General features: G+C 37.8%; 1 protein-coding gene across 1 annotated transcript; it reads left to right on the top strand.

Moving 5' to 3' along the window:
- Positions 1 to 4,180: 4,180 nt before the first annotated feature.
- Positions 4,181 to 15,247, top strand: krt1-c5 (keratin, type 1, gene c5). The gene is made up of 9 exons (XM_047590910.1): positions 4,181 to 4,306; positions 5,840 to 6,225; positions 7,643 to 7,725; positions 9,246 to 9,402; positions 10,460 to 10,624; positions 11,565 to 11,690; positions 13,421 to 13,638; positions 13,849 to 13,877; positions 14,306 to 15,247. The coding sequence occupies exons 2-9, from the start codon at positions 5,845 to 5,847 to the stop codon at positions 14,419 to 14,421; spliced, it is 1,275 nt and encodes a 424-aa protein (XP_047446866.1). The 5' UTR covers positions 4,181 to 4,306; positions 5,840 to 5,844; the 3' UTR covers positions 14,422 to 15,247.
- The last annotated feature ends 679 nt before the right edge of the window (positions 15,248 to 15,926 follow it).

The following is a 15,926-nucleotide window of genomic DNA, read 5'->3' as shown; positions in this document are numbered from 1 at the left end:
CAACCTTATTTCACCCTTTTAACATTGATGGATGAACACGGAGACTGAGGAGAAGGTAAACACAGCTCCATGACTGATGAGGTGATTGGGCTACAAAGCATTTTACAGAATCATTTAAGATATTTAAAGTAAGTAGACGCTGGGATATTTAAGTGAAGGCCTTTTACATATTGACAGATGTTGGTAATAACATTTATAGGCCTGTTAATGGTGGGAATAAGACATTTATTTCAACATAGCACATCCCCCCATAGAGTTACACTGTAGAATCTAACCTCTGATGTAGCAAACATGGCGCCCATGGTTTGAGTTGGACAGACTCTAATATAGGACAGCGCCGCCTACTGTTAAAATTAAATAGTACAACACAGTCTTGTGCAGGTTGCGTGTGTGGACAATGTTATATTAAACCAATCATCCACAACATTATGACCACTGACAAGAGAAGTAAATAACATTTAAACCATCTTGTGACAAGTCATTGTTCTGCTGAAATGTGACCTACTTAATATTAGGAAGAAGGTCATAATGTTTTGGCTGATATCTCATCATACGTTGTCAAATGTAAACTAAAAAATGGAGGATTATTGCTTTAAATGTTAATTTAAAATCAGGAAATATAGCATCTTTGAACACTATTATCTCTTAAAACAATTAAATCGAGACCTTCAGGATGAAATTTATTTCACTTTAAATCATCTGTAATGTTTTTAACTTTGTTTTTTTTCACATCCTGCTTCAAAATGTCTAAATATGAATCAGTCCATCAGCTGTTTGGTGACATTGTCCCTTTTATCTGCTTCACTTCTTCAACAACAAACAATCGTGGGACAGTTAACACCAGATTTTTGATTTATTTATTTTTTTCTCGGGGTGAAACTTTCTTTCTTTTTTCTGACCTGGACCCACAATGAATTTACTCTGTGGCTGTGGGTGTTTGGTTTAGATGTGGATGTTGCACAGGCCTAACATTTAAGCACAGCTCCGCACAACTGGATTCGGGATCGAGTTTCCAAACAAAAGCCAAAACAAAGCAAAATGAATGTATTTGTCTCCGGCCCTGTACATGCTGTGCCCGAGAAATCCAGGGAAATAAACAAAGAGTCCCTTTTTTCCCCCCGCTCATGTGTAAACCATGACTCCTACAGTAGCAGAACCAGAACCAGAGACGGACGGGGCCGACGAAAAGCGAGGAAATGGCTCAAACTTATGATTCACTTGCACCAGGCCGACGGCCAGACGTGCATATGCAAAAATAAACACGGGACTCTGCGGCAGGTTCCCAGAGCCTGTTTATTTTGGCTTTTTTTTTTTTTTTTTTTTGAAATATCACAGCGCTCAGGTTTGATGTATAAGAAGCGGGAGCGGGATTTAAATCACCCTCTTGGGGACAGATGATGATGATGGTGCTACTGTACATCTGTAGGGTCTCTGTTCTGGGTTTTATAGGAGTGTTTACCCTAAAAACAATTCCAGAAAAAAGAAATGGTAAAAGTAAATGCGGCCGTTTATAAGACGATATGTTTCCGTGATGTAAACTGGATGATTAGCTGCTGTTTAAACGTATTTTCAAGGACGTGATTTAAAAATAAAATAGACTTTCAAGCTCCTCAAGTTGATCCTAAGTGTGTTTTTATTTGGCTTTTAGTGATGTTCGATACCACTGATTTCCTTTCTGATCCGATACTGAGTAAAACAATACCTGTGTGACCAGCAAATTATGTGTATAATAATAAAATAATACAGTATAATATATAAAGAAATATAAAGCTTCAGTTAATAATTATTTAATTAATAATAATAATGTCTGCGGGGTTAGTTGGTTACAGTAATAATAATAATAATAATAATAGCATTATCAATAACAACAGCAAGAAATGATAGAAAAATGGCAGCGAGGACAGATAAGTAAATCAATTATAACTAAAGAAAGGAAAGGAACAGTAATACTATAATTTATTAGTAAAGAAATTATCTATATAACAATAATGATGCTACGAGTGTGTTTTTACGTTAATGATATTGTGGCTATGATTTGTACAGCCTGTATAAAAACATGCAGCACCACAGCACCATCAGTAGCATTTAATAGTCTCTTTCTTCTTCTTTACAGTCTCATTTGCTTCCAGAGATAAGTCCGTACCCATCACCTACCTTTCCTCACCTTCACCTGGTCAAAATAAACTCCTCTGTAGCGATTTATCTGAAGCTAAAGCTCTAATAACTTCATCAAATAGTTGATGTTCAGCCTCCTTCTCTCTGTTATCGCAGGACGTTTGGTGAAGTTGTTACCGGCTGACGTCCTTTTCAGATAGCGCCCCCTGTATGAGCTGCAGGTTCAGCTCAAGGTTTCTTCCTGTTTCTTTACCTTTGTGCTCTTTCTGGTGCTTCCAGGTCGGACTCTGAAAACCGTCTTGAAAGAATTTGTGTCATTACTGAAGCAGCATCAATAAATAAAAGTTGAATTGAACTGAAAACTGCACTAAAATCCTCCTTCATGACATAAATAGATCTTTCTCAAAAGATCTTTCTCTCAAAATAAACAAAATTTTTGTTGCAAAAAGCTTGAATAGCAACGTTTGAGCCACAAGTTCTCAGAGAGATTTAAATAAAAGTGTCTAAAAACACTGCACTGAAGAAGACTAGACATGATGCAGTGTGTTTTCTGGACCACAGGGTGGCGGCGTATCCATGCTACATCCTACATCCTTCATCCTACTTCCTACTTCCTAGCTACTTTTCTATCTTCATCTGTTCCAGTTGACCAGTAGAGAGTCTAAATCTAAAACTCACAAGAATAGAATAAATACCATCCTTCAGTAAACGCCACCAGTAAGAAGACAGGAAATAGACGGATTCAGACTCATTATCTATTATTAATATTATCTGTTTATTTATTTATTCAGTCTCAAGAACAAAGAGCGAATCTTTATCCTACATTATAGCCACAAGACGTCAGTCTCCAACTCACTGGACTTTATTTACATATTTTTTAATGTGCAAATATTAATATGTAAATATTACTTCTTCATTTTCTCCTCCTTCTTCTTCTACACTTCCCTTTTATTACCCTTGCAATGAAAATTAAGAAGAAGAAGAAGAAGGAGGAGGAGGAGGAAGATGATGAGGGAAGTGCAGAAGAAGATGAAGTCTGTGACATCTCATATATTTGTACAGAAATATTCCGTCTGGTCTAAGGATGAAATAAATCTGTATTTTGCTCTGAACCAGGTCAGCGTGAGTCCCGTCCTCCCTGGAGGAATCGGAGAATTAACCTGGTGAACGGCTCAGAAACGTGAGCCCCGTTCAGTCTGGGTGTGGATATAAAGTTTCCAGCTCAGCTCAGGACGACGCCCTCCATTCCTCCCTTCATTTCTCAGGGGTCTTCACTTTCTTTTCTTTCTCTTCTGCCATTGTTTCCTCTGGTTTCTCTGGGGGGGTGTCCTCACACCGCTCCACCCTCGATACTGTTTCCAGGTCAGACCGAGACCAGAGGAGGAGTTTTTATCAATTTATCTTTAACGTTTTAGCTGCTATAATATTACAACTAACTTTATTCTGACAGAACTATTATTTAGAAGCAGCTTCAAGTCTCTTTCTTATAAACCAGCACTGATCTGGGATTTATCCTCCACATGATCAGACTTTATTTTTATTCATATGAACCATTTTCCTCCTCCTTCGTTCATAGCTGAAGGAGAAGGGCTTCGTCAGTAAGATTTGCAAGAGTCACAAAAACAAATCAGCATTTGCATTATTCCCTTTAACTCTGTGGCTTCTGAGAGTCTGAAAACAAATGTCCCTGCTGTTAAATTCAGAGGAGGTTAAAAAAAAAAAACCTGATAATTACAGTAAAAATGTCTTCGGGTAAGTTACTCTTTATATAATAATCACGTTGAAACTCTCCTCTTTTATGTATGAATTTGATCTTGCTTCCAAACTTTTGTCCTGTGTTGTATATTTTGCTTTTAGTCACGACACACTGAGGATAAGTTGGAAAGAAATCACAGAAAAAGTCAAATGAACTCGTTTCATCTTCTGCAGAAAAGGAAGCATGACGGTAAAATAAATAAAAGATTTAAATACGCACCTCTAGTTATTTTTCTTTTCCTTTCCTCTCCTCATGGAGGTGTCAGGTGACACCGGTGGCTCCTCCTCCTCCTCCTCCTCCTCCCGCCCCGACAAACACAGCGCTTTGCCTCTGCAGCCGGACTCACCTGTAAAATCTGGTCCTGAAACACCGGCCGCTCTCACCATCAATAACTAAAACCCGACAGAGACGAGCTGCTGCACGACTGAGCTCCAGGTAAGTACACGTCTCCTCTTTCCTTCGTCTTTTAGATCAAATCAAACCATCATCAGTTTTTAGTGTTTTAATCTCTAACCAAAGCTCATTTAGGCCGAGTTCTGTTTCCTCTGGCTGCAGAAAACTGGTTCACACTGAAAAATAATGTAGAAAGTTCAAGTGTAGATTAAACTTGTGTTTCTCTGACACATAATTTGACATAAATGTGCTTCTACGGCCTAGTTCTATTTATTATTATTAACATTTTACATTTGATACTAAGCTATTCAGATAAAACACAGGTTCAAATATTCATGTTTTTTGTTTCTAACATGAAACAGTAACGTGGCCGTGCAACTGCCCCAAATATAAACACATCTAACTGTATATCTGTTCACATAATCTCAAAGTCTTCTGGTTTAGTTGGTCAGGACTCTTTAAAGTTTAGTCTAAGCTAAACCAGAACAACGTCAGGATAAAAACAAGATGAGAAGCTTGAACCGTGGCTCAGTCTCTAGACTTTAACCCCATTTAACTGGCATTTGAAGGGTTAAATATCATCAAAAGGATTGATTTTTTGTAATTTTTGTAAAACTGCTGAAGTGGTTCAAGAGATTTATCTTATAAATGATATTAAAAATATTAATCAGTTGGACGTGGACGTGTTTGTCTGCTAAGGCAGAAATTCTTCAACAGGCTGTTTAGATTTATATGCACAAGTTCTCCATCAAAAATTTAAATTTCTTTAAATGCACATTAACGTATTTCAGTAAAGGGATAAATGGAGCCAGAAGACGTTATCTTTTAGTCAGCGCTAGCTGAAACCTGTCAATCTAAGCTTCCTGCACACAGTAGGCCCCGCCCCTATCGCCAGTGAGCCAATCACAAGGCCGTATGTTACACTGACTCTTGGCCGAGAGCCTGTTCAGTAACCAGGCGAAATCTCAGACGCACTCTGTGATATTAGCAGAGGAGAAGCTAACTGTTAGCACTGTTAGCTTCTCCTGAGGCCAGAATGGCAAAGATTCACATTTAGTTATGGTTAGTTTGAACTTGATTAACTGAATAACTTAATATTGAATGCAACATGATGATAATACTGTATATTTATAAATAGCACTAGTTTAATATAGAACACATATAGTAGCTACTTAATCTTCTGTTTGGGGATCATTGACCTGCAGAAAGAAACCTTCACTAAGGTTACAAGAGAGCAGTAAATTAACCGGATTCCTGAGGGTTAAAGAAATTTAAATTTGTGGGGGAAAATTATAAAAATATGTATAAAAATTGTCTAATCAACCAAATATTTTGTGACTCCCCGCCCTGCAGTACCTCCACGGAACCTCTAGGGGCTGTCGATCTGTGCAGTAAATAGTAATTAGTTGAGAAGATGCATTTAATTTTGTCAAACAGAGACAATGGGGCAAAAGTTTGCATGCACCATGCAGCATTTAAAGTCAAATTCAGATTTTCTATCATGTATTATATCTTTACACATATAACACATGACTGAGCATCTAATATACGACGTTAAATCTGAATCTCCTGCAGACACCATGGCCTCCACCCTCTCCACGCGCAGCTACTCGGTGCGTCAGCCGTCCTTCTCCAGCGTCTCCGTGCGCGACAGCGGCCGCAGCTTCCGCCCGAAGACCTCCACGTCCTCGCTGTCCCTGTCCCGCTCCGTCTCCGTGGGCAACGGCCTCAACATGCTGGGCTCCGGCCTGTCCCTGAACGGGCTCGGCGTGGGCGCCAGCGAGAAGGAGACCATGCAGTGTCTGAACGACCGGCTGGCCAACTACCTGGACAAGGTGCGCTCCCTGGAGAGGTCCAACGCCGAGCTGGAGACGAAGATCAAGCAGGTCATGCTGGAGAAGACGCCGAAGGGCCACGACATCGAGGGCATGATGGCGCAGGCGCACGCCATCGGGCAGGAGGTCGGTGCAGGCTTGAGACCCTGCGTCCTCGTGTGGGGACGTTAGGTTTTAGGTTTGTGGTACAAGGCACAAAACCTCATAAAAGACAAGCAAAAATAAAAGCATGAATAATAGTAAAAAAATAATCAAAAAAACATACAAAATAAAAGCATGAATAATAGTAAAAAAAAAAAAAAAAAAACCCAAGAAAAATAAAAGCATGAATAATAGTAAAAAATAATAAAAAAAAACAAGCAAAATAAAAGCATGAATAATAATAAAAAATATAAAAATCAAGCAAAATAAAAGCATGAATAATAGTAAAAAAACCAAAAAAAACAAGAAAAATAAAAGCATGAATAATAGTAAAAAATAATAAAAAAAAACAAGCAAAATAAAAGTATGAATAATAGTGTAAAATAATAAAAAACAAGCAAAATAAAAGCATGAATAATAATAAAAAATATAAAAATCAAGCAAAATAAAAGCATGAATAATAATAAAAAAGTAATAAAAACAAGCAAAATAAAAGATTGAATAGTAAAAAATTATTTAAAAAATAACTAAATAAAAGCTTGAATAATAATAAAAAAGTAATAAAAACAAGAAAAATAAAAGCATGAATAATAATAAAAAAGTAATAAAAACAAGCAAAATAAAAGCATGAATAATAGTAAAAAATTATTAAAAAAATAACAAAATAAAAGAATGAATAATAATAAAAAATAATAAAAAACAAGAAAAATCAAAGCATAAATAATAATAAAAAAGTAATAAAAACAAGCAAAATAAAAGCATGAATAATGGTATAAAATAATAAAAAACAAGCAAAGTAAAAGCATGAATAATAGTAAAAAATAACACAAAACAAGAAAAATAAAAGAATGAATAATAGTAAAACAAATAATAAAAAACAAGAAAAAAAGTAATAAAAAAATAACAAAATAAAAGCATAAATAATAGTAAAAAATAATTTAAAAAAAATAACAAAATAAAAGCATGAAGAATAATAAAAAGCCTATGTTGGAATTTGTAATTCTGTTTTTGAATAACCATTTTTCAGGAATTTAAATAAACACTTTTATAATTTCTTACACATTTATTGCTTTATACAGTGAAATAATCCTGGTGTCCACACATGAGGACATTTTTTGTCCTTTAAAACTACTTCCTGTTCAAAGATGATGCTTAGTTTTTTAAACTTCTTGGGTCCTACTGATCCCAAACACCTCGGAGAAAGTGTCTAAGTTATGAAGATAAAAGTCTAAATGAAGCAGAATAAGAAACTGCCACAAACCTAAAGCTTAACGTCCCCATATGAGGACACGGGGTCTAAGGAGGTCACACTATGATGATGCATCCAGGTCACAGCATAAAAACGTTAAAGTTTCTCATATGATCTTGATAACTCCGCCCCCTCCTCCCCCCCCCCCCCCAGGTGAGAAAGAAGACCCTGGAAAACGCCCGCATCATGCTGGAGATTGACAACGCCAAACTGGCCGCCGACGACTTCAGGGTCAAGTGAGTGTCACGCAGACGTTCCTCTCCTGAGTGTGTTTTTTCGCAGCTGAGCGTCAGACTGCAGAGAAATGTGAATAAACGACCTTCCTGTCAGGCCGCGAAAACAAGAGCCTCCGTTTTCCCACGGTGCTCGACCGTCACAACGAGCCACTGAGTGAAATCACCACGGACTCCTGGTTCGTTTCCTGAGGAGCTCACGGTCGGTGGGATGGAGGCGACGGGGAGGGGGGGGGGGCAGAGTCAAGAGACGCCCACGGCTGGAGGTTTTCACAGTGTGTCGATGGTTTGTTCAGTGGCCTGATGTGAAGGAGCGATACATCAATTGACAGTGATTTATGATATTAGCAGCAAAGTGCATGAGGATCTGACATGAAGAGGGTCAATACGCAAGGAGCATTTCTGTTTATGTGACTCTTAGATTCTTAGAATCTCAATATTCAAGTAGAATATTGAGATTCAGATGGAAAACTGGTTAAAAGTTATGATAAATTCAAATACATTGGATTCATAATATTACACTTTATTTAAATAGCGCAATTCATGCATAAAATCATGCATCGAAAAGACATTTCATAGAAATACAACATAAAAACAGGATAATGTATATAAAATGACTAATAAAAACATGCAAAATAAAAGCAGGACTAATAATAAAAAACTAAAACAAAAAATGAAAAAAAATAAAAGGATGAAGAATAATAAATAAAAGTCTAATAAAAACACGCAAAATAAAAAGTAATAATAAAATTTATTTTTTCTATAAAAATATTAATAAAAATTAATAATACGAAAAAATAGAAAATTAAAAGTATGAATAATATAAAAAAATATTAAAAAATAAGAAAATTAAGCGCATGAATAATGACAAAAACCTAATAAAAATAAGAAATAATAAAAAAATCATGCATAATGATAAAAAGGCTAATAAAAAAAAAAAACATATGCACATAAAAACACATTTAAAGCAAAAGCAGGTTTATTAGATGTGTCTTGAGATTTTGTCTGAAGAGACCTGAAACCCTCAGGTGGACTGATCCAGAGTTTATGTCTTTTGGCTGAAACCTTTGGAAAAATTTAGTAGATCTGAGCCTGAGGATTTTAGACAGACACAGATTTTAAGCATGTCAGATAAATAACGCATGCTGCAACTTAAACGTCGCTTTCTGGGTTAAACCAGACAGAAGAGCATCGTGACAGTTTAATCGGCTGAAGATAAAAGCATGAATTAATTATTTCTGTGTCTGTGTGTGTGATGAAGTGATTCTCTAGTTACTTTCCTGATGTCATAGTTAAGTTTGGAGGATCAGTGAAAACACAGAGGTTGTTTTTTTTATACTTGGTCTTTGGTGCAACTGTAAAATGACTCCTTTGGTTTATTCTGGATTCATTTCAGTCTAGAGTTACACATGTTCCTCTTATTATATGAAGTTATTAAGACCACGCCCCATGACTTTGCTGTTCTGACTAAAACGACTCCTCTCATCTCATCCCGTTAACCTCCGGCGTTGTTCCGGCTTCAGGTGGGAGGCGGAGGCCGCCCTGTGCCAGTCGGTGGAGAGGGACTGTCAGGCTCTGAGGAGGGCGAAGTCGGACCACGACCAGATCATCGGCACCCTGCGGGGAGACCTGGACAGCCTGAAGGAGGAGCTGTACTTCCTGAAGAAGAACCACGAGGAGGTCAGATCCCACCACACACACACGATCAGCTCCCGTCACAAACTCAGCCGCTCTGTTCAGGGAGTGTCTGACAATAAGGCCCGAGGTCTGACAGCGTTCAGAGCACGAAACACGATAATGTTAAAGTGCACGGACACGCCCTTTGTCCTCGTAACCATGGCGAGACGGCCAGATAACACCCACAACACACAACAGAGGAGTATTTGATCCCATCCCGCTACAAAGACTGTGAGTGTGTTTAGACAGTCAGGTGTGGTGAGTGACCAGGATGTTGACTGTGACTTTAATTTGTTTTTGATTGGCGTAATTATTATTTGACCACGTTCATTTATTTAGTTATATCATATATGTTTCTGCAGAGCTATTAACTGCGACGCATTGAAACGTGTAATAAAATTTAATAAAAGGTTATGAAATAAGATATAAAACTGCTGCACAGGCTCCTAGAGAGCAGGAATTAATTGTGTTTGAGCTGCATGTAATTCATAAAAAACTAGAGTAAATAGAGTAAATAGAGTGTGATTTGATGCCTGACCATTAATCGCTAAAAATGTTCACATGCATTTTATTTTTAAGACACAGCTGATAAAAGGTACAAGCAACTATTTCAACATTATCAGAAACAATTAAAGCTCCTTTTTTTAAGTATGTTTTAATTGCAAAATAAAAACCGGAGTATGTTTTATCATCAATCAAAAAGACAAAAAAACAAATAAATATTAATATAATAAGTAAAAGAACGGAGTAAAAAAGATGTGATCTGCCTTCTCACGCGTTAGCTCGCTAAACAGCACGAAGCATTAAAAACACATCTCACCACACCCTGTGTGGACCAGAAGATTAATTACAGGAGGCAAATATCTCTTCCGTGTTTTGTTCGCAACTTATTTTACAGATAATACGTGAACGTGTCCTGCAGCTTTGTAAACATTAACCATGGATTTCAATGCAAATGCAAATAGTCTCATTGGAAACTGCGTACGTGCAGATGAACTGGGAAGGAAAAGGGTCAGTTAAGGAAAAGATTTAACCCTGTGTTTATTCTCTCCTCGTGCAGGAGATGAGCTCCTTGAAGTCACGTCTGGCCAACGAGCAGGTGAACGTGGAGGTGGACGCGGCTCAGGGCCCCGACCTCGGCGCCATCATGGCCGAGCTCAGGGTCCAGTACGAGGGCATCGCCCGCAAGAACAAGGAGGAGGCCGAGGCCTGGTACCTGAAGAAGGTGACTCATCACACCAGTCGCTTCTTTATTCTCACATCATGTCTATATGTATATATATGTGTACGGAAGAGGATTAGGGCCACTGGAAAAAAAAAATGTTGTTAGAGTGAATGAGTGTTTCTTTTTGTTTTAATTTAAATATCAGAATTCTGAGATTAAGGCGAGATGCTACAGGTAAATAGGGTGGAAGTTTTAACCAATCACCATGAGATTAATGTCTGTTAAAAGTTCTGAAAAAACAAAAAAAAACAACAGAATTCTCAGAAAAAAAATCCTAATTCTGAGATTAATGTCAGAATTCTGAGGAAAAAAAAACAATTCTGAGAAAAAAATCAGAATTTTGAGAAAAAAAAATTGATTTCTGAGATTAAAGTCAGAATTCTCAGGAAAAAAATAGGAATCCTGAGAAAACAAAATCAAAATTCTGAGATTAAAGTGAGAATTCTGAGAAAACAAAATCAAAATTCTGAGATTAGAGTGAGAATTCTGAGAGAAAAAAAACAGTTCTGAGAAAAAAAATCAGAATTTTGAGAAAAAAAATTTGATTTCTGAGATTAAAGTCAGAATTCTCAGAAAAACATAGAAATCCTGAGAAAACAAAATCAAAATTCTGAGATTAAAGTGAGAATTCTGAGGAAAAAAAAACAATTCTGAGAAAAAAATCAGAATTTTGAGAAAAAAAAATTTCATTTCTGAGATTAAAGTCAGAATTCTCAGAAAAAAATAGGAATCCTGAGAAAACTAAATCAAAATTCTGAGATTAAAGTGAGAATTCTGAGAAAACAAAATCAAAATTCTGAGATTAAAGTGAGAATTCTGAGAAAAAAAAATCTGAATTCTGAGATTAACTACCTTCATGTATTTTGAGTGGCCCTAATCCTCTCCCGTTTATGTGATTTGCTGTTTAATACTTTGCATTTGCCCTGATGTGTGTCTGTAGTTAGAGGCCGTGCAGTCGGAGGTCAAAGAAAGCAACGAGGCGCTGCGTTGCGCCCAAGGCGAACTCGGCGAGAGGCGGCGTTTCCTGCAGGCTCTGGAGGTCGAGCTCGATAACCTTCGCAAACAGGTATCTCATGTGCACCACACTGATACTGTCGACAGAAAACGACAGTAGTAAATTCCTCCTAAAATCAATCAGTGTGACGAGGCATCAGACGCAGAGAAAGGAAGCCGGCGGCTTTGTCTGCATGTGAGCGCAGATCAGACAGCGTGAGGTTTTCAGTGTGAGCAAACAAAGCTCGGGGATGTTTGCTCAACCCGACAGTGAACAAACATCCCTGAATGCAGAGAGACTCTCGTGTCTGTGTCATGAGAGAGTGAGAACACCAGGAAATAAAACTGTGCCACAAGCGTCGACATATGACCTGACGGCGGTGACGCTGCGTCAGTAACCAGCTGTTACATGTTGCGACTATTTAAAGGGATTTAAAGCCGGACTTTAAAATATGCTCATGTACTTCCTGTTTTTAAGCTATTTGTTTTGTTGTGCTGTGTTTTTACAGCTGTTAGTCGTCCAACTGTTGCAAAAAAAATAAAAGAAATAAAAGTGTGATAAACGCACCATTCACTATGGGCCCTGCAATCATTTAGCAGCTAAATGAACTAATATCAAAACCAAACAGAGGTAAAAGGAGAGTACCGATGTATTTCTAATGGATGGATCTGTGTAACTGTTCTATTCTGCCCCCTTGTGTCAAAAAATATATTACTGCAGCTTTAAACATCAAAACGTGACTGAAGTGCGGTCTCTCTTTACTTTACTTCAAAGAAAGTGCAGTTTTAACACGTTTTAGTCACATTTTAGTCATTTTTATCTTTCATAGTTTTAGTTGTTAAGAACTCGGTACATTTTCATCAACTTTCAGTTATTACACTTAGTTTATACGTCGTCTTTAGACTAAATACTGATCGGACTTTTTCTCACTCAGTGCGTTTACATGCACGTGAAAAAATCTAATTATTGCCTTAATCGGACTAAAACAAGATAATTTAAGTGCATGTAAACACGTTACTCCGATTAAAATCAGAGTTCTCATTATCAGATTGAGACACACAGATAATACGATTGAATCGGAGTTTTCAATCGGATAATGCGTGTGCGCATGCTCCACCACCGCTGACCCCGGAACAAAAACGTCCAAGAAAGCGTAGAAGAAGAAGAAGGGAAACGGAGCCGTCTGAGGGACAGCGCGGATCTTACCTGCACCAGAAGTAGCGCGAACATTACGTACATGATTAAAAAATGTACTATTATCCGTCTGGTTGTTGTTTAAATGTCGGTCTGACACATGAACGACTCTAGTTTATCATAGCACGTAATAGGTCAACCCGGAAATCGGGCCGTATTAACGTGGTATTAACCCGCTGAAAAGACACGTATCGCCCCCTAGTGTGGAGGAGGAGAACAGTTATTCGGTTTTTAAGCTTAATAAATGTGTATAATAATATATAATATTAAGCTTATATATGTGAACCATTAAAGTTGTCCACATTTTGGGAAAAAAAAAAAAACACATTCAAATCTTAAACCATAATTTGTAGGATTGCAACTGGACTTAAAAACACAAGAAAGATCCATTCAAGGACAATTTTTGCTGCTAAATGCTAACGAATTATATACTTTACTGTCCAATGTTTAAATATGTGTCAGTAAGTAAAAAGTCAGCAGGTAAAATAACCTAGTAAAGTACTTAGATGAGACTTTTTTCTGAGATCTCGCCCTTTGACCTCGGTTCTTGTTGACATACGTGACGTTCTCGTTGCTGAGGTTTGACGTGTTTGTCGCGCTAACAACAGGTCTCCGTCCTGGAGGGAAACCTGGGAGAGACGGGACATAAATACTCCGTGGAGATGGACCGTCTTCAGGCCACGCTGACGCAGCTGGAGGACGAACTGTCTCAGCTGCGCTTGGACATGCAGCGCAACAAGACCGAGTACGAACAGCTGCTGCGCATCAAGCAGAACCTGGAGATGGAGATCGCCACCTACAGGAGGCTGCTGGAAGGAGAGGAAGTGTAAGGACGACGGTTATGTTTGTGCATTCATTTAAAGGAAGAATCAGCAATAAAATACTAGTCAGTAAATAAAAACACTAGAGCTGTTGGAGTTGGTTAGCTTAGCTTAGCATAAGGACTGGAAACAGGTGGTCACAGCTAATCTTACTCTGGTAAAAGTTACCAGAAATCCATTCATTTTTTATGACCTTGTTTTATTTTGTTCTACAGGGTGAAAGAAACGCCTCCGCCTCCCAAAAGTAAGTTAAGATTATTTTTATTCAGTGCCGTTAAAGACCCACAGCTACGAGCGACGAGGACTCTACGTGTTAGGTTCTCGTGTTTTCGAGTCTTAATCGTATCATGTTTAGGAATCAAGTGTCAAACCTGAAGGCTAGAAGTTGGAGGACAGTGTGAATGGAAAAGGATGCCTCTGTGCATCTTCTTTTTTTAAAATATAAACTACTCTGCTGTTGTTTTTTTTTCTGCAGGAACATGAAATCCTCCCCTAAGTTTCCAGATACTTTTATTTGCTTGTACTTGATACTTGAACAGGATCATTCGCTCACAATGAGAATTTTTTGCTGAACAAAGACGTGAAAACACATCCTGAACGTGGCGTCCTCATTTGTTTTATGACACTGTTAATGATACTTATCGCTGTCCTGTTTTTCTCTCCGTGTCACAGAAGAACCTGACGTGAGAACCAGGAAGATCGTAAAAGTCGTCACTCAGACCATGATCAACGGGAAAGTGGTGGACGAGTCCAGCGAGGTGGAGCAGATCGAGGAGCGCAAGAAATGAGCTAACGAGACGGAAGTTTCCCTTAAATCCAACGTGCCCAACACTGACCAGAGATCAAACTCTCATCATTCATACTTTGTGTTTTTTAAAGGCTGCAGATTAACAAATTTATACTAAAAAAAAAGAACTGAAAATGTAGTTTTCTTCTTCACTTAATCTATTCTTATTTTTTAGTCAACTCTCAAGGTTTTACCACATTAAGTTTATCAGTTGATTCAACATGTTGCACTGTTCTGTCCATCATTCAGATATAAAGTCCTATTTGAGAATTTCATTACGTTTTCGAAGCAAATCACTTTTCTTCATGTGTTCACTAAAGCTTCGTTATTCAGATTTTCCTGACATTTGCAGTAAATCATGACTTTCTTCTGTTTCCCGTGGACTTTCATCTTCTTTCGTGATGAAAAGGAGTTTCACTCTGAGATCATCAACATGTTAAAAACATTCAAGATGGCAGCACAGATTTCTTTGCTGTCTATGCTACGAGTTAGATGAGACAAAGCTAGTTAGCACAGTTTAGCTTAGCATCGAGACTGGAAACAAAGGGCGTGCAGCTAGCCTGTGAAGCTGTTATATCTTGTCTGTGTGTTTAAGTGTTTATGCTAACAAGCTGCTAGCTTTAGCTTCACTTCATCCAACTTTTAGCATTAAAAGCAAATATTTGTCATTACTGTTGAACTTCTTGGTTTTATACATGTTGCAGAGAAACCTGCAGTAGCCTTTTCTAAACCAGCGGGAGAATCGGTTTGTAGTTTTTTATCCTAAAAATAAATGAATCAACCAAAGCGGCTGCACAGTGTCAATAAAGAACAGTGTTCAAAATGTGTTTCCTGTTCGTGCTTTGATTTAAACTGAAACTGGCACTGACACAAAGAGAAACGTGATTCTGCACCGAGATGGAAAAACTACAAAGGCTGCAGGAATTACAGTAAAAAAAAAAAAAAAAAACACGTCAGCATGAAGAACAAAACTCAAGTCAAACAATGAAAGTCAGAACTAGCGCCACAGGGTTTTGTTCTCTAGCTGAGAGTTTGGCTTTTAAACGTTTTTAAGCATCAAACTGAGGGATGCGGGAGATTGTTCCTCTTTTAAACCAACTAGCATGAAACTCAATCGTGTCCCGGTAACAAAGAACTCTCTGTGCAGTCAGTGCTGACATTTGTGGAGTTTTAACCTGATCACTGAAGCATTTGGGTCGTTTGTGTGTCTGTGTTTCTGTTACAAACACTAGTGTTAGTTGCTTTTTTGCATTTTTATTTCTCCACATTTATTGTCCATTAACAGATATAATTATTTTGCACTGAAAACCTTCAGGTCTTCCATCTTTATGCAAACTCAAATGAAGCTCTGCACTTTTAGATCAGCTGAATTTATGAGCTGTTGTTGTTAAAGCTTTAGTGACACATTCTGCACAGTTTTAAAAAGCTGCTGCAGAAACGAGGTTGAGTGACTTCGTGTCGAGGTGATTTTTCTATAGACTGTCACTCCGGTGTTAAAACACACAC

Source organism: Mugil cephalus, chromosome 8 (genome assembly GCF_022458985.1).
Source record: "Mugil cephalus isolate CIBA_MC_2020 chromosome 8, CIBA_Mcephalus_1.1, whole genome shotgun sequence".
NCBI classification, from domain to species: domain Eukaryota; kingdom Metazoa; phylum Chordata; class Actinopteri; order Mugiliformes; family Mugilidae; genus Mugil; species Mugil cephalus.
This window is presented reverse-complemented; position numbering and strand designations above follow the sequence as displayed.

What these genes read in the sequence shown, in the direction of transcription:
- krt1-c5 (XM_047590910.1), top strand. Translation starts at nt 5,845, where the DNA reads ATGGCCTCCACCCTCTCCACGCGCAGCTACTCGGTGCGTCAGCCGTCC. An exon ending in AGGCCTGGTACCTGAAGAAG is followed by an intron (nt 10,625 to 11,564) that starts GTGACTCATCAC and finishes GTGTGTCTGTAG; the next exon opens with TTAGAGGCCGTGCAGTCGGA. An exon ending in CTGCTGGAAGGAGAGGAAGT is followed by an intron (nt 13,639 to 13,848) that starts GTAAGGACGACG and finishes TTTGTTCTACAG; the next exon opens with GGTGAAAGAAACGCCTCCGC.